Source organism: Scyliorhinus torazame, chromosome 12, assembly GCF_047496885.1.
Source record: "Scyliorhinus torazame isolate Kashiwa2021f chromosome 12, sScyTor2.1, whole genome shotgun sequence".
NCBI lineage: Eukaryota > Metazoa > Chordata > Chondrichthyes > Carcharhiniformes > Scyliorhinidae > Scyliorhinus > Scyliorhinus torazame.
This window is the reverse complement of record NC_092718.1, coordinates 140,734,575-140,754,419: the sequence shown is the minus strand read 5'-3', so window position 1 is coordinate 140,754,419 and position 19,845 is coordinate 140,734,575. Positions and strand designations below refer to the sequence as shown.

The window sequence follows — 19,845 nt, the reverse complement described above, 5'->3', positions numbered from 1 at the left end:
GGAATTAGTTACACCAAAGATTGGAGATAGGTGGGTAACTGTAAGAGGGACTGGGAAAAAGCAGTCAGTGCAGGGATCCCCTGCGGCCGTTCCCCTGAGAAACAAGTATACCGCTTTGGATACTTGTGGGGGGGGGGACTTACCAGGGGTAAGCCATGGGGTACGGGCCTCTGGCACGGAGTCTGTCCCTGTTGCTCAGAAGGGAAGGGGGGAGAGGAGCAGAGCATTAGTAATTGGGGACTCTATAGTCAGGGGCACAGATAGGAGATTTTGTGGGAGGGTAAGAGACTCACGTTTGGTATGTTGCCTCCCAGGTGCAAGGGTACGTGATGTCTCGGATCGTGTTTTCCGGGTCCTTAGGGGGGAGGGGGAGCAGCCCCAAGTCGTGGTCCACATTGGCACTAACGACATAGGTAGGAAAGGGGACAAGGATGTCAGGCAGGCTTTCAGGGAGCTAGGATGGAAGCTCAGAACTAGAACAAACAGAGTTGTTATCTCTGGGTTGTTGCCCGTGCCACGTGATAGTGAGATGAGGAATAGGGACAGAGAGCATTTAAACACGTGGCTACAGGGATGGTGCAGGCGGGAGGGATTCAGATTTCTGGATAACTGGGGCTCTTTCTGGGGAAGGTGGGACCTCTACAGACAGGATGGTCTACATCTGAACCTGAGGGGCACAAATATCCTGGGGGGGAGATTTGTTAGTGCTCTTTGGGGGGGTTTAAACTAATGCAGCAGGGGCATGGGAACCTGGATTGTAGTTTTAGGGTAAGGGAGAATGAGAGTATAGAGGTCAGGAGCACAGATTTGACGTCGCAGGAGGGGGCCAGTGTTCAGGTAGGTGGTTTGAAGTGTGTCTACTTCAATGCCAGGAGTATACGAAACAAGGTAGGGGAACTGGCAGCATGGGTTGGTACCTGGGACTTCGATGTTGTGGCCATTTCGGAGACATGGATAGAGCAGGGACAGGAATGGATGTTGCAGGTTCCGGGGTTTACGTGTTTTAGTAAGCTCAGAGAAGGAGGCAAAAGAGGGGGAGGTGTGGCGCTTCTAGTCAAGAGCAGTATTACGGTGGCGGAGAGGATGCTAGATGGGGACTCATCTTCCGAGGTAGTATGGGCTGAGGTTAGAAACAGGAAAGGAGAGGTCACCCTGTTGGGAGTTTTTTATAGGCCTCCTAATAGTTCTAGGGATGTAGAGGAAAGGATGGCGAAGATGATTCTGGATAAGAGCGAAAGTAACAGGGTAGTTATTATGGGAGACTTTAACTTTCCAAATATTGACTGGAAAAGATATAGTTCGAGTACAATCGATGGGTCGTTTTTTGTACAGTGTGTGCAGGAGGGTTTCCTGAAACAATATGTTGAGAGGCCAACAAGAGGCGAGGCCACGTTGGATTTGGTTTTGGGTAATGAACCAGGCCAGGTGTTGGATTTGGAGGTAGGAGAGCACTTTGGGGACAGTGACCACAATTCGGTGACGTTTACGTTAATGATGGAAAGGGATAAGTATACACCGCAGGGCAAGAGTTATAGCTGGGGGAAGGGCAATTATGATGCCATTAGACGTGACTTGGGGGGGATAAGGTGGAGAAGTAGGCTGCAAGTGTTGGGCACACTGGATAAGTGGGGCTTGTTCAAGGATCAGCTACTGCGTGTTCTTGATAAGTATGTACCGGTCAGGCAGGGAGGAAGGCGTCGAGCGAGGGAACCGTGGTTTACCAAGGAAGTGGAATCTCTTGTTGAGAGGAAGAAGGAGGCCTATGTGAAGATGAGGTGTGAAGTTTCAGTTGGGGCGATGGATAGTTACAAGGTAGCGAGGAAGGATCTAAAGAGAGAGCTAAGACGAGCAAGGAGGGGACATGAGAAGTATTTGGCAGGAAGGATCAAGGAAAACCCAAAAGCTTTCTATAGGTATGTCATGAATAAGCGAATGACTAGGGAAAGAGTAGGACCAGTCAAGGACAGGGATGGGAAATTGTGTGTGGAATCTGAAGAGATAGGCGAGATACTAAATGAATATTTTTCGTCAGTATTCACTCAGGAAAAAGATAATGTTGTGGAGGAGAATGCTGAGCCGCAGGCTAATAGAATAGATGGCATTCACCAAAGAGAAGGAATTGGTAGATGTTGAGTCTGGAGAAGGGGGTGTAGATAGCCTGGGTCACATTGTGATCCAAAAAGACGAGGTGTTGGGTGTCTTAAAAAATATTAAGGTAGATAAGTCCCCAGGGCCTGATGGGATCTACCCCAGAATACTGAAGGAGGCTGGAGAGGAAATTGCTGAGGCCTTGACAGAAATCTTTGGATCCTCGCTGTCTTCAGGTGATGTCCCGGAGGACTGGAGAATAGCCAATGTTGTTCCTCTGTTTAAGAATGGTAGCAAGGATAATCCCGGGAACTACAGGCCGGTGAGCCTTACTTCAGTGGTAGGGAAATTACTGGAGAGAATTCTTCGAGACAGGATCTACTCCCATTTGGAAGCAAATGGACGTATTAGTGAGAGGCAGCACGGTTTTGTGAAGGGCAGGTCGTGTCTCACTAACTTGATAGAGTTTTTCGAGGAGGTCACTCAGATGATTGATGCAGGTGGGGCAGTAGATGTTGTCTATATGGACTTCAGTAAGGCCTTTGACAAGGTAGACTAGTACAAAAGGTGAAGTCACACGGGATCAGGGGTGAACTGGCAAGGTGGATACAGAACTGGCTAGGCCATAGAAGGCAGAGGGTAGCAATGGAGGGATGCTTTTCTAATTGGAGGGCTGTGACCAGTGGTGTTCCACAGGGATCAGTGTTGGGACCTTTGCTGTTTGTAGTATATATAAATGATTTGGAGGAAAATGTAACTGGTCTGATTAGTAAGTTTGCAGACGACACAAAGGTTGGTGGAATTGCGGATAGCGATGAGGACTGTCAGAGGATACAGCAGGATTTAGATTGTCTGGAGACTTGGGCGGAGAGATGGCAGATGGAGTTTAATCCGGACAAATGTGAGGTAATGCATTTTGGAAGGGCTAATGCAGGTAGGGAATATACAGTGAATGGTAGAACCCTCAAGAGTATTGAAAGTCAAAGAGATCTAGGAGTACAGGTCCACAGGTCATTGAAAGGGGCAACACAGGTGGAGAAGGTAGTCAAGAAGGCATACGGCATGCTTGCCTTCATTGGCCGGGGCATTGAGTATAAGAATTGGCAAGTCATGTTGCAGCTGTATAGAACCTTAGTTAGGCCACACTTGGAGTATAGTGTTCAATTCTGGTCGCCACACTACCAGAAGGATGTGGAGGCTTTAGAGAGGGTGCAGAAGAGATTTACCAGAATGTTGCCTGGTATGGAGGGCATAAGCTATGAGGAGCGATTGAATAAACTCGGTTTGTTCTCACTGGAACGAAGGAGGTTGAGGGGCGACCTGATAGAGGTCTACAAAATTATGAGGGGCACAGACAGAGTGGATAGTCAGAGGCTTTTCCCCAGGGTAGAGGGGTCAATTACTAGGGGGCATAGGTTTAAGGTGAGAGGGGCAAGGTTTAGAGTAGATGTACGAGGCAAGTTTTTTACGCAGAGGGTAGTGGGTGCCTGGAACTCACTACCGGAGGAGGTAGTGGAAGCAGGGACGATAGGGACATTTAAGGGGCATCTTGACAAATATATGAATAGGATGGGAATAGAAGGATACGGACCCAGGAAGTGTAGAAGATTGTAGTTTAGTCGGGCAGTATGGTCGGCACGGGCTTGGAGGGCCGAAGGGCCTGTTCCTGTGCTGTACATTTCTTTGTTTGTTTGTTCTTTGTACGTAGGGAAGAGGTGTTGGCAATTCTGGACAGGCTGAAAATAGATACGTCCCCGGGACCTGATGGGATTTATCCTAGGATTCTCTGGGAGGCCAGGGAAGAGATTGCTGGACCTGTGGCTTTGATTTTTATGTCATCATTGGCTACAGGAATAGTGCTGGAGGACAGCAAATGTGGTCCCTTTGTTCAAAAAGGGGAGCAGAGACAACCCCGGCAACTATAGACCGGTGAGCCTCACGTCTGTAGTGGGTAAAGTCTTGGAGGGGATTATAAGAGACAAGATTTATAATCATCTAGATAGGAATAATATGATCAGGGATAGTCAGCATGGCTTTGTGAAGGGTAGGTCATGCCTCACACACCTTATTGAGTTCTTTGAGAAGGTGACTGAACAGGTAGATGAGGGTAGAGCAGTTGATGTGGTGTATATGGATTTCAGCAAAGCGTCTGATAAGGTTCCCCACGGTAGGCTATTGCAGAAAATACGGAGGCTGGGGATTGAGGGTGATTTAGAGATGTGGATCAGAAATTGGCTAGCTGAAAGAAGACCGAGGGTGGTGGTTGATGGGAAATGTTCAGAATGGAGTACAGTCACAAGTGGAGTCCCACAAGGATCTGTTCTGGGGCCGTTGCTGTTTGTCATTTTTATCAATGACCTAGAGGAAGGCGCAGAAGGGTGGGTGAGTAAATTTGCAGACGATACTAAAGTCGGTGGTGTTGTCGATAGTGTGGAAGGATGTAGCAGGTTACAGAGGGATATAGGTAAGCTGCAGAGCTGGGCTAAGAGGTGGCAAATGGAGTTTAATGTAGAGAAGTGTGAGGTGATTCACTTTGGAAGGAATAACAGGAATGCGGAATATTTGGCTAATGGTAAAGTTCTTGAAAGTGTGGATGAGCAGAGGGATCTAGGTGTCCATGTACATAGATCCCTGAAAGTTGCCACCCAGGTTGATAGGGTTGTGAAGAAGGCCTATGGAGTGTTGGCCTTTATTGGTAGAGGGATTGAGTTCCGGAGTCGGGAGGTCATGTTGCAGCTGTACAGAACTCTGGTACGGCCGCATTGGAGTATTGCATACAGTTCTGGTCACCGCATTATAGGAAGGACGTGGAGGCTTTGGAGCGGGTGCAGAGGAGATTTACCAGGATGTTGCCTGGTATGGAGGGAAAATCTTATGAGGAAAGGCTGATGGACTTGAGGTTGTTTTCGTTAGAGAGAAGAAGGTTAAGAGGAGACTTAATAGAGGCATACAAAATGATCAGGGGGTTAGATAGGGTGGACAGTGAGAGCCTTCTCCCGCGGATGGAAATGGCTGGCACGAGGGAACATAGCTTTAAACTGAGGGGTAATAGATATAGGACAGAGGTCAGAGGTAGGTTCTTTACGCAAAGAGTAGTGAGGCCGTGGAATGCCCTACCTGCTACAGTAGTGAACTCGCCAACATTGAGGGCATTTAAAAGTTTATTGGATAAACATATGGATGATAATGGCATAGTGTAGGTTAGATGGCTTTTGTTTCGGTGCAACATCGTGGGCCGAAGGGCCTGAACTGCGCTGTATTGTTCTATGTTCTATGTTCTATGTACTGCAGGGCGGAGGCAGGTTGCAGAAATCAGGAACGTACCATAAGTAGCAGGGCAGAGGCTGCAGAGATGGGGAAAGTACCAGAGGGGCCAGGAAAGGATTTGGAGATCAGAAAGTACTGTTGGGACAAGGGAAGCATGCAGAGATCAGGAAACTACCGTAGGTAGCAGGGAAAGATTCGGACATCAGAGAGTACCATAGGCAGCAGGGCAGGTTGCAGAGATCAGGAATGTACTGTAGGGAGCAGGGAAGCATCCAGAGATCAGAAAGTACCGTAGGGAACAGGGCAGGATGCAGAGACCAGGAAGTACCGTAGGGAGCAGGGTAGGATTCATAGATCTGGAAAGTACCATAGGGAGCAGGTCAGGTTACCAATATCAGGAATGAACCGTAGACAGCAGGGCAGGATTTGGAGATCAGGAAAGTACCATAGGGAACAGGGCAGGTTGTAGAGATCAGGAAAGTACAGTAGGGAGCAGTTGAGTTGCAGAGATGGGAAAGTAGCACGGGTCAAAGAAGGATTCAGAGATCAGAAAGGACCGTAGGGAACAAGGCAGGATTCAGAGATCAGAAAGTACTGTCGAGAGTAGGGCAAGATTCAGAGATCAGGAAAGTTGTATGGAGAGCAGGGCAGGGCAGTGTAGGATTCAGAGATGAGAGAAGTACCGTAGGTAGCAGGGTAGGATTCGTAGATAAGGAAAGGGCCTTGGGGTGCAGAGCAGGTTGCAGAGATCGGGAAAGTACCGTAGGGAGCAGGGCAGGATACAGAGATCAGGAAAGTACCGTAGGGAGCAGGGCAGGATTTAGAGATTAGGAACATTCCTAGGGAGCAGGGCAGGATTCGGAGGTCAGGAAAGGTCCGTCGGGAGAAGGGCATGATTCAGAGACCAGGAAAGTACCGTCAGAAGCAGGGCAGGATTTAGAGATCAGGAAAGTACCATAGGCAGCAGGGCAGTTTTAAGAGATCAGAAGGTTCCGTTGGGAGAAGGGCAGGATTCAGAGATCAGGAAAGTTCCTCGGGGTCTGTGTAGGATTCGGAGATCAGAAAGTACCGTAGGGAGCAGGGCAGGATTCGTAGATCAGGAAAGTGCCTTAGGGGGCAGGGTACAGAGAACAGGAAGTACCGTAGGTGGCAGGGCAGGTTGCAGAGATCAGTAAAGTATCGCAGGTAGCAGGTCAAAATGCAGAGATCAGGAAAGTACCGTAGGGGGCAGGTAAGGATTCAGTGATCAGAAAGTACTGTAGGGAGGAGGGCAGGATACAGAGATGGAAAAGTACGGTCCGGAGCAGCGCAGGATACAGAGATCAGGAAGGTTCATAGAGAGCTGTGTGGGATTCATGATGAGAAAGCGCAGGGAGCAGGGCAGGATTTAGAGATCTGGAAAGTTCCTAGGGAACAGGGCAGGATTCAGAGATCAGGAAAGTACCATCGGGGGCAGGCCTGTATGCAGAGATCTGGAAAGTACCTTCGGGAGAGGGCAGGTTGCAGAAATGGGAAAGTTCCATAGGGAGCAGGGAACATTCGGAGATCAGACAGAACCATCGGCAGCAGGGCAGGATACAGAGTTCAGGAAGGTTCCTGAACCTTAGGGCAGCACTGTGGCTTCACAGCTCCAAGATCCCAGGTTCGATTCCCTGCTGGATCACTGTCTGTGCGGAGTCTGCACATTCTACCCGTGTCTGTGTGGGTTTCCTCCGGGTGCTCCGGTTTCCTCCCACAGTCCAAAGACGTGCAGATTAGATGGATTGGCCATGATAAATTGCCCTCGTGACCAAAAAGGTTAGGAGGGGTTGTTGGGTTACAGTGATAGGGTGGAAGTGAGGGCTTAAGTGGGTCGGGGTAGACTCGATGGGACGAATGGCCTCTTTCTGCACTGTATGTTCTATGTTCCGCAGAGAACATAGTACCGTAGGGAGCAGGGCAGGATGCGGAGATCAGGAAAGTATGGATAGGAATTTTATTTCTATTCCTAATCATGTTACATTTTCTTATTAGCCCAGCAACTAAACAAATTGACTTTAGTCCATTCGAACCTCGAAGATGATCCAGAACAAGTGCGTACAGCTTTCCGTCAGTTCCTGGGGGCAGTCGTCAATTCTCTGTCTGAGAGCAGAGACAAGGAAGAGATGTCAATCATCACCTGAGTGAACCACTCCATCCCTTCACTGTTCATAGATGTTTGGATTGGATACAATCAAATACCGCAAATCCCATTCACTGATGTTTTCAATCACTCAGTCCTACTTTCCCATTCCTACTAATTTGAATTCTGCTCCCCATTGGAGAATGCAGATGTACTGATCAGATCTCTGTTGAACCACTCCGCACTCTAATCGTGATCGCTGTTGAACCCAGTCCACACACTAATCCTGACCGCTGTTAAGCCCAGCCCACACACTAATCCTGATCGCTGTTGAACCCAGTCCACACACTAATCCTGATCGCTGTTGAGCCCAGCCCACACACTAATCCTGACCGCTGTTGAGCCGAGCCCACACACTAATCCTGATCGCTGTTGAACCCAGTCCACACACGAATCCTGATCGCCGTTGAACCCAGTCCACTCTCACTAATCCTAATCGCTGTTGAACCCAGTCCACACAATAATCCTGATCGCTGTTCAACCCAGTCCACACACTAATTCTGATCGCTGTTGAAGTCCGTCCACACACTAATCCTGATCGCTGTTGAACCCAGTCCACACACACTAATCTTGATCGCTGTTGATCCCAGTCGACAACGCACTAATCCTGATCACTGTTGAACCCAGTCTACGCACACTACTTCTGATCGCTGTTGAACCCTGTCTACACACACTAATCTTGATCGCTGTTGAATCCAGTCCACACAGTAATCCTGATCGCTGTTGAACTCCGCCCACACACTAATCCTGATCGCTGTTGAACCCAGTCCACACACGAATCCTGATCGCTTTTGAACCCAGTCCACTCACTAATCCTAATCGCTGTTGAACCCAGTCCACACAATAATCCTGATCGCTGTTCAACCCAGTCCACACACTAATTCTGATCGCTGTTGAAGTCCGTCCACACACTAATCCTGATCGCTGTTGAACCCAGTCCACACACTAATCTTGATCGCTGTTGATCCCAGTCGACAACGCACTAATCCTGATCACTGTTGAACCCAGTCTACGCACACTACTTCTGATCGCTGTTGAACCCTGTCTACACACACTAATCTTGATCGCTGTTGAATCCAGTCCACACAGTAATCCTGATCACTGTTGAAGTCCGTCCACACACTAATCCTGATCACTGTTAAACCCAGTCTACGCACACTAATTCTGATCGCTGTTGAAAGCTGTCTACACACACTAATCTTGATCGCTGTTCAACCCAGTCCACACACTAATTCTGATCGCTGTTGAAGTCCGTCCACACACTAATCCTGATCGCTGTTGAACCCAGTCCACACACACTAATCCTGATCACTGTTGAACCCAGTCCACACACTAATCCTGATCACTGTTGAACCCAGTCCACACACACTAATCCTGATCGCTGTTGAACGCCGTCCACACACTAATCCTGATCGCTGTTGAACCCAGTCCACACACTAATCCTGATCGCTGTTGAACTCCGTCCACACACTAATCCTGATCGCTGTTGAACCCAGTCCACACACTAACCCTGATCGCTGTTGAACTCCGTCCACACACTAATCTTGATCGCTGTTGAACTCCGTCCACACACTAACCCTGATCGCTGTTGAACCCAGTCCACACACACTAATCCTGATCGCTGTTGAACTCCGTCCACACACTAATCCTGTTAGCTGTTGAACCCAGTCCACACACTAATCTTGATCGCTGTTGAACTCCGTCCACACACTAATCCTGATCGCTGTTGAACCCAGTCCACACACACTAATCCTGATCCCTGTTGAACCCAGTCCACACACTAATCCTGATCACTGTTGAACCCAGTCCACACACACTAATCCTGATCGCTGTTGAACTCCGTCCACACACTAATCCTGATCGCTGTTGAACCCAGTCCACACACTAACCCTGATCGCTGTTGAACTCCGTCCACACACTAATCTTGATCGCTGTTGAACTCCGTCCACACACGAACCCTGATCGCTGTTGACCTCCGTCCACGCACTAATCTTGATCGCTGTTGAATCCAGTCCACACACATTAATACTGATCGCTGTTGAACTCCGTCCACACATTAATCCTGATCGCTGTTGAACTCCGTCCACACACTAATCCTGTTAGCTGTTGAACCCAGTCCACACACTAATCTTGATCGCTGTTGAACTCCGTCCACACGCTAATCCTGATAGCTGTTGAACCCAGTCCACACACACTAATCTTGATCGCTGTTGAACCCTGTCTACACACACTAATCTTGATCGCTGTTGAACCCAGTCCACACACTAATCCTGATCGCTGTTGAAGTCCGTCCACACACACTAATCCTGATCACTGTTGAACCCAATCTACACACTAATCCTGATCACTGTTGAACCCAGTCCACACACACTAATCCTGATCGCTGTTGAACTCCGTCCACACACTAATCCTGATCGCTGTTGAACCCAGTCCACACACACTAATCTTCATCGCTGTTGATCCCAGTCGACAACGCACTAATCCTGATCCTGTTGAACCCAGTCTACGCACACTAATTCTGATCGCTGTTGAACCCTGTCTACACACACTAATTTGGATCGCTGTTGAACCCAGTCCACACACTAATCCTGATCGCTGTTGAAGTCTGTCCACACACTAATCCTGATCGCTGTTAAACCCAGTCTACGCACACTAATTCTGATCGCTGTTGAACCCTGTCTCCACACACTAATCTTGATCGCTGTTGAACCCAGTCCACACACTAATCCAGATCACTGTTGAACTCCGTCCACACATTAATCCTGATAGCTGTTGAACCCAGTCCACACACTAATCTTGATCGCTGTTGAACTCCGTCCACACACTAATCCTGATAGCTGTTGAACCCAGTCCACACACACTAATCTTGATCGCAGTTGAACCCTGTCTACACACACTAATCTTGATCGCTGTTGAACCCAGTCCAGACACTAATCCTGATCGCTGTTGAAGTCCGTCCACACACTAATCCTAATCGCAGTTGAACCCAGACCACACACACTAATCTTGATCGCAGTTGAACCCTGTCTACACACACTAATCTTGATCGCTGTTGAACCCAGTCCAGACACTAATCCTGATCGCTGTTGAAGTCCGTCCACAAACTAATCCTAATCGCTGTTGAACCCAGTCCACACGCACTAATCCTGATCGCTGTTGAACCCAGTCCACACACACTAATACTGATCACTGTTGAACCCAGTCCACACACTAATCCTGATCACTGTTGAACGCAGTCCACACACACTAATCCTGATCGCTGTTGATCTCCGTCCACACACTAATCCTGATCGCTGTTGAACCGAATCCACACACACTAATCCTGATCGCTGTTGAACCCAGTCCACACACTAACCCTGATCGCTGTTGAACTCCGTCCACACACTAATCTTGATCGCTGTTGAACTCCGTCCACACACTAACCCTGATCGCTGTTGAACCCTGTCTACACACACTAATCCTGATAGCTGTTGAACCCAGTCCACACACACTAATCTTGATCGCTGTTGAACCCTGTCTACACACACTAATCTTGATCGCTGTTGAACCCAGTCCACACACTAATCCTGATCGCTGTTGAAGTCCGTCCACACACTAATCCTAATCGCTGTTGAACCCTGTGCACACGCACTAATCCTGATCGCTGTTGAACTCAGTCCCCACACACTAATCCTGATCACTGTTGAACCCAATCCACACACTAATCCTGATCACTGTTGAACCCAGTCCACACACACTAATCCTGATCGCTGTTGAACTCTGTCCACACACTAATCCTGATCGCTGTTGAACCCAGTCCACACACACTAATCCTGATCGCTGTTGAACCCAGTCCACACACACTAATCCTGATCCCCGTTGAACCCAGTCCACACACTAATCCTGATCCCTGTTGAACCCAGTCCACACACACTAATCCTGATCGCTGTTGAACTCCGTCCACACTAATCCTGATCGCTGTTGAACCCAGTCCACACACTAATCCTGATCGCTGTTGAACTCCGTCCACACACTAATCCTGATCGCTGTTAAACCCAGTCCACACACACTAATCTTGATCGCTGTTGATCCCAGTCGACAACGCATTAATCCTGATCACTGTTGAACCCAGTCCACACACACTAATCTTGATCGCTGTTGATCCCAGTCGACAACACACTAATCCTGATCGCTGTTGAACTCCGTCCACACTAATTCTGATCGCTGTTGAACTCTGTCTACACACACTAATCTTGATCGCTGTTGATCCCAGTCGACAACGCAGTAATCCTGATCACTGTTGAACCCAGTCCACACACTAATCCTGTTCACTGTTGAACTCCGTCCACACACTAAACCTGATAGCTGTTGAACCCAGTCCACACACTAATCCTGATCGCTGTTGAAGTACGTCCACACACTAATCCTAATCGCTGTTGAACCCAAGTCCACACGCACTAATCCTGATCGCTGCTGAACCCAGTCCACACACTAATCCTGATCACTGTTGAACCCAGTCCACACACACTAATCCTGATCGCTGTTGAACTCCGTCCACACACTAATCCTGATCGCTGTTGGACCCATTCCACACACACTAATCCTGATCCCTGTTGAACCCAGTCCACACACTAATCCTGATCGCTGTTGAACCCAGTCCACACACACTAATCCTGATCGCTGTTGAACCCAGTCCACACACACTAATCCTGATCGCTGTTGAACCCAGTCCACACACACTAATCCTGATCCCCGTTGAACCCAGTCCACACACTAATCCTGATCCCTGTTGAACCCAGTCCACACACACTAATCCTGATCGCTGTTGAACTCCGTCCACACACTAATCCTGATCGCTGTTGAACCCAGTCCACACACTAATCCTGATCGCTGTTGAACTCCGTCCACACACTAATCCTGATCGCTGTTGAACCTAGTCCACACACTAACCCTGATCGCTGTTGAACTCCGTCCACACACTAATCTTGATCGCTGTTGAACTCCGTCCACACACTAATCCTGATCGCTGCTGAACCGAGTCCACACACACTAATCCTGATCGCTGTTGATCCCAGTCGACAACGCATTAATCCTGATCACTGTTGAACCCAGTCCACACACACTAATTCTGATCGCTGTTGAAATCTGTCTACACACACTAATCTTGATCGCTGTTGATCCCAGTCGACAACGCAGTAATCCTGATCACTGTTGAACCCAGTCTACGCACACTAATTCTGATCGCTGTTGAACTCTGTCTACACACACTAATCTTGATCGCTGTTGATCCCAGTCGACAACGCACTAATCCTGATCACTGTTGAACCCAGTCCACACACTAATCCTGTTCACTGTTGAACTCCGTCCACACACTAAACCTGATACCTGTTGAACCCAGTCCACACACTAATCCTGATCGCTGTTGAAGTACGTCCACACACTAATCCTAATCGCTGTTGAACCCAGTCCACACGCACTAATCCTGATCGCTGTTGAACCCAGTCCACACACTAATCCTGATCACTGTTGAACCCAGTCCACACACACTAATCCTGATCGCTGTTGAACTCCGTCCACACACTAATCCTGATCGCTGTTGAACCCAGTCCACACACTAATCCTGATCGCTGTTGAACTCCGTCCACACACTAATCCTGATCGCTGTTGAACCCAGTCCACACACTAACCCTGATCGCTATTGAACTCCGTCCACACACTAATCTTGATCGCTGTTGAACTCCGTCCACACACTAACCCTGATCGCTGTTGAACCCAGTCCACACACACTAATCCTGATCGCTGTTGAACTCCGTCCACACACTAATCCTGATAGCTGTTGAACCCAGTCCACACACTAATCTTGATCGCTGTTGAACTCCGTCCACACACTAATCCTGATCGCTGTTGAACCCAGTCCACACACACTAATCCTGATCCCTGTTGAACCCAGTCCACACACTAATCCTGATCACAGTTGAACCCAGTCCACACGCACTAATCCTGATCGCTGTTGAACTCCGTCCACACACTAATCCTGATCGGTGTTGAACTCCGTCCACACACGAACCCTGATCGCTGTTGAACCCAGTCCCCACACTAATCTTGATCGCTGTTGAACTCCGTCCACACACTAACCCTGATCGCTGTTGACCTCCGTCCACACACGAACCCTGATCGCTGTTGAATCCAGTCCACACACACTAATACTGATCGCTGTTGAACTCCGTCCACACATTAATCCTGATCGCTGTTGAACTCCGTCCACACACTAATCCTGTTAGCTGTTGAACCCAGTCCACACACTAATCTTGATCGCTGTTGAACTCCGTCCACACACTAATCCTGATAGCTGTTGAACCCAGTCCACACACACTAATCTTGATCGCTGTTGAACCCTGTCTACACACACTAATCTTGATCGCTGTTGAACCCAGTCCACACACTAATCCTGATCGCTGTTGAAGTCCGTCCACACACTAATCCTAATCGCTGTTGAACCCAGTCCACACGCACTAATCCTGATCGCTGTTGAACCCAGTCCACACACACTAATCCTGATCACTGTTGAACCCAATCCACACACTAATCCTGATCACTGTTGAACCCAGTCCACACACACTAATGCTGATCGCTGTTGAACTCCGTCCAGACACTAATCCTGTCGCTGTTGAACCCAGTCCACACTAATCCTGATAGCTGTTGAACTCAGTCCACACACACTAATCTTGATCGCTGTTGAACCCTGTCTACACACACTAATCTTGATCGCTGTTGAACCCAGTCCACACAGTAATCCTGATCGCTGTTGAAGTCCGTCCACACACTAATCCTAATCGCTGTTGAACCCAGTCCACACGCACTAATCTTGATCGCTGTTGAACCCAGTCCACACACACTAATCCTGAGCACTGTTGAACACAGTCCACACACTAATCCTGATCACTGTTGAACCCAGTCCACACACACTAATCCAGATCCTGTTGAACCCAGTCCACACACTAACCCTGATCGCTGTTGAACTCCGTCCACACACTAATCTTGATCGCTGTTGAACCCAGTCCACACACACTAATCCTGATCGCTGTTGAACTCCCTCCACACACTAATCCTGATCGCTGTTGAACCCAGTCCACACACACTAATCCTGATCGCTGTTGAACTCCATCCACACGCTAATCCTGATCGCTGTTGACCCCAGTCCACACACACTAATCCTGATCGCAGTTGAACTCCGTCCACACACTAATCCTGATCGCTGTTGAACCCAGTCCACACACTAATCCTGATCGCTGTTGGACCGAGTCCACACACACTAATCCTGATCGCTGTTGAACTCCGTCCACACACTAATCCTGATCGCTGTTAAACCCAGTCCACACACACTAATCTTGATCGCTGTTGATCCCAGTCGACAACGCACGAATCCTGATCACTGTTGAACCCAGTCCACACACATTAATCTTGATCGCTGTTGATCCCAGTCGACAACGCACTAATCCTGATCACTGTTGAACCCCGTCTACGCACACAAATTCTGATCGCTGTTGAACTCTGTCTACACACACTAATCTTGATCGCTGTTGATCCCAGTCGACAACGCACTAATCCTGATCACTGTTGAACCCAGTCTACGCACACTAATTCTGATCGCTGTTGAACTCTGTCTACACACACTAATCTTGATCGCTGTTGAACCCAGTCCACACACTAATCCTGTTCGCTGTTGAACTCCGTCCACACAGTAATCCTGATAGCTGTTGAACCCAGTCCCCACACACTAATCTTGATCGCTGTTGAACCCTGTCGAGACACACTAATCTTGATCGCTGTTGAACCCAGTCCACACACTAATCCTGATCGCTGTTGAAGTACGTCCACACACTAATCCTAATCGCTGTTGAACCCAGTCCACACGCACTAATCCTGATCGCTGTTGAATCCAGTCCACACACACTAATCCTGATCACTGTTGAACCCAGTCCACACACTAATCCTGATCACTGTTGAACCCAGTCCACACACACTAATCCTGATCGCTGTTGAACTCCGTCCACACACTAATCCTGATCGCTGTTGAACCCAGTCCACACACACTAATCCTGATCCCTGTTGAACCCAGACCACACACTAATCGTGATCACTGTTGAACCCAGCCCACACACACTAATCCTGATCGCTGTTGAACTCCGTCCACACACTAATCCTGTCGCTGTTGAACCCAGTCCACACTAATCCTGATAGCTGTTGAACTCAGTCCATGCACACTAATCTTGATCGCTGTTGAACCCTGTCTACACACACTAATCTTGATCGCTGTTGAACCCAGTCCACACACACTAATCCTGATCCCTGTTGAACCCAGTCCACACACTAATCCTGATCACTGTTGAACCCAGTCCACACACACTAATGCTGATCGCTGTTGAACTCCGTCCACACACTAATCCTGTCGCTGTTGAACCCAGTCCACACTAATCCTGATAGCTGTTGAACTCAGTCCACACACACTAATCTTGATCGCTGTTGAACCCTGTCTACACACACTAATCTTGATCGCTGTTGAACCCAGTCCACACAGTAATCCTGATCGCTGTTGAAGTCCGTCCACACACTAATCCTAATCGCTGTTGAACCCAGTCCACACGCACTAATCTTGATCGCTGTTGAACCCAGTCCACACACACTAATCCTGATCACTGTTGAACACAGTCCACACACTAATCCTGATCACTGTTGAACCCAGTCCACACACACTAATCCAGATCCTGTTGAACCCAGTCCACACACTAACCCTGATCGCTGTTGAACTCCGTCCACACACTAATCTTGATCGCTGTTGAACCCAGTCCACACACACTAATCCTGATCGCTGTTGAACTCCGTCCACACACTAATCCTGATCGCTGTTGAACCCAGTCCACACACACTAATCCTGATCGCTGTTGAACTCCATCCACACGCTAATCCTGATCGCTGTTGACCCCAGTCCACACACACTAATCCTGATCGCAGTTGAACTCCGTCCACACACTAATCCTGATCGCTGTTGAACCCAGTCCACACACTAATCCTGATCGCTGTTGAACCGAGTCCACACACTCTAATCCTGATCGCTGTTGAACTCCGTCCACACACTAATCCTGATCGCTGTTAAACCCAGTCCACACACACTAATCTTGATCGCTGTTGATCCCAGTCGACAATGCACGAATCCTGATCACTGTTGAACCCAGTCCACACACATTAATCTTGATCGCTGTTGATCCCAGTCGACAACGCACTAATCCTGATCACTGTTGAACCCCGTCTACGCACACAAATTCTGATCGCTGTTGAACTCTGTCTACACACACTAATCTTGATCGCTGTTGATCCCAGTCGACAACGCACTAATCCTGATCACTGTTGAACCCAGTCTACGCACACTAATTCTGATCGCTGTTGAACTCTGTCTACACACACTAATCTTGATCGCTGTTGAACCCAGTCCACACACTAATCCTGTTCGCTGTTGAACTCCGTCCACACACTAATCCTGATAGCTGTTGAACCCAGTCCCCACACACTAATCTTGATCGCTGTTGAACCCTGTCGACACACACTAATCTTGATCGCTGTTGAACCCAGTCCACACACTAATCCTGATCGCTGTTGAAGTACGTCCACACACAAAACCTGATCGCTGTTGAACCCAGTCCACACACACTAATCCTGATCCCCGTTGAACCCAGTCCACACACTAATCCTGATCCCTGTTGAACCCAGTCCACACACACTAATCCTGATCGCTGTTGAACTCCGTCCACACACTAATCTTGATCGCTGTTGAACTCCGTCCACACACTAATCCTGATCGCTGTTGAACCGAGTCCACACACACTAATCCTGATCGCTGTTGAACTCCGTCCACACACTAATCCTGATCGCTGTTAAACCCAGTCCACACACACTAATCTTGATCGCTGTTGAACCCTGTCTACACACACTAATCTTGATCGCTGTTGAACCCAGTCCACACACTAATCCTGATCGCTGTTGAAGTACGTCCACACACTAATCCTAATCGCTGTTGAACCCAGTCCACACGCACTAATCCTGATCGCTGTTGAACCCAGTCCACACACACTAATCCTGATCACTGTTGAACCCAGTCCACACACACTAATCCTGATCGCTGTTGAACTCGGTCCACACACATTAATCCTGATCACTGTTGAACCCAGTCCACACACTAATCCTGATCACTGTTGAACCCAGTCCACACACACTAATCCTGATCGCTGTTGAACTACGTCCACACACTAATCCTGATCGCTGTTGAACCCAGTCCACACACACTAATCCTGATTCCTGTTGAACCCAGTCCACACACACTAATCCTGATCGCTGTTGAACTCCGTCCACACACTAATCCTGATCGCTGTTGAACCCAGTCCACACACTAATCCTGATCGCTGTTGAACTCCGTCCACACATTAATCCTGATGGCTGTTGAACCCAGTCCACACACTAACCCTGATCGCTGTTGAACTCCGTCCACACACTAATCTTGATCGCTGTTGAACTCCGTCCACACACTAACCCTGATCGCTGTTGAACCCAGTCCACACACACTAATCCTGATCACTGTTGAACTATGTCCACACACTAATCCTGATCGCTGTTGAACTCCGTCCACACACTAATCCTGTTCGCTGTTGAACTCCGTCCACACACTAACCCTGATCGCTGTTGAACTCCGTCCACACACTGATCCTGATTGCTGTTGAACTCCGTCCACACACTAATCCTGATCGCTGTTAAACCCGGTCCACACACACTAATCCTGATCACTGTTGAACCCAGTCCACACACACTAATCCTGATCGCTGCTGAACTCCGTCCACACACTAATCCTGATCGCTGTTGAACCCAGTCCACACACTAATCCTGATCGCTGTTGAACTCCGTCCACACACTAATCCTGATCGCTGTTGAACCCAGTCCACACACTAACCCTGATCGCTGTTGAACTCCGTCCACACACTAATCTTGATCGCTGTTGAACTCCGTCCACACACTAACCCTGATCGCTGTTGAACCCAGTCCACACACACTAATCCTGATCACTGTTGAACTCCGTCCACACACTAATCCTGATCGCTGTTGAACTCCGTCCACACACTAATCCTGTTCGCTGTTGAACTCCGTCCACACACGAACCCTGATCGCTGTTGAACTCCGTCCACACACTGATCCTGATCGCTGTTGAACTCCGTCCACACACTAATCCTGATCGCCGTTTAACCCAGTCCACACACTAATCTTGATCGCTGTTGAACTCCGTCCACACACTAATCCTGATCGCTGTTGTACCCAGTCCACACACACTAATCTTGATCGCTGTTGAACCCTGTCGACACACACTAATCTTGATCGCTGTTGAACCCAGTCCACACACTAATCCTGATCGCTGTTGAAGTACGTCCACACACAAAACCTGATCGCTGTTGAACCCAGTCCACACACACTAATCCTGATCCCCGTTGAACCCAGTCCACACACTAATCCTGATCCCTGTTGAACCCAGTCCACACACACTAATCCTGATCACTGTTGAACTCCGTCCACACACTAATCCTGATCGCTGTTGAACCCAGTCCACACACTAATCCTGATCGCTGTTGAACTCCGTCCACACACAAATCCTGATCGCTGTTGAACCCAGTCCACACACTAACCCTGATCGCTGTTGAACTCCGTCCACACACTAATCTTGATCGCTGTTGAACTCCGTCCACACACTAATCCTGATCGCTGTTGAACCGAGTCCACACACACTAATCCTGATCGCTGTTGAACTCCGTCCACACACTAATCCTGATCGCTGTTAAACCCAGTCCACACACACTAATCTTGATCGCTGTTGATCCCAGCCGACAACGCGTTAATCCTGATCACTGTTGAACCCAGTCCACACACACTAATTCTGATCGCTGTTGAACTCTGTCTACACACACTAATCTTGATCGCTGTTGATCCCAGTCGACAACGCAGTAATCCTGATCTCTGTTGATCCCAGTCTACGCACACTAATTCTGATCGCTGTTGAACTCTGTCTACACACACTAATCTTGATCGCTGTTGATCCCAGTCGTCAACGCACTAATCCTGATCACTGTTGAACGCAGTCCACACACTAATCCTGTTCACTGTTGAACTCCGTCCACACACTAAACCTGATAGCTGTTGAACCCAGTCCCCACACACTAATCTTGATCGCTGTTGAACCCTGTCTACACACACTAATCTTGATCGCTGTTGAACCCAGTCCACACACTAATCCTGATCGCTGTTGAAGTACGTCCACA

The 19,845-nt window shown here is 48.6% G+C and overlaps 1 protein-coding gene across 1 annotated transcript in view; it reads left to right on the top strand.

Moving 5' to 3' along the window:
• ift22 (intraflagellar transport 22 homolog (Chlamydomonas)) overlaps positions 1-19,845 on the top strand; it is a 135,247-nt gene that overhangs the window by 91,345 nt on the left and 24,057 nt on the right. The window contains exon 5 of the mRNA XM_072469108.1: positions 7,369-19,845. This exon is cut by the window's right edge and continues 24,057 nt beyond it. Within this exon, the coding sequence (XP_072325209.1) occupies positions 7,369-7,517 (149 nt within the window). The 3' untranslated portion in view covers positions 7,518-19,845. The remainder of the gene's footprint in view (positions 1-7,368) is intronic.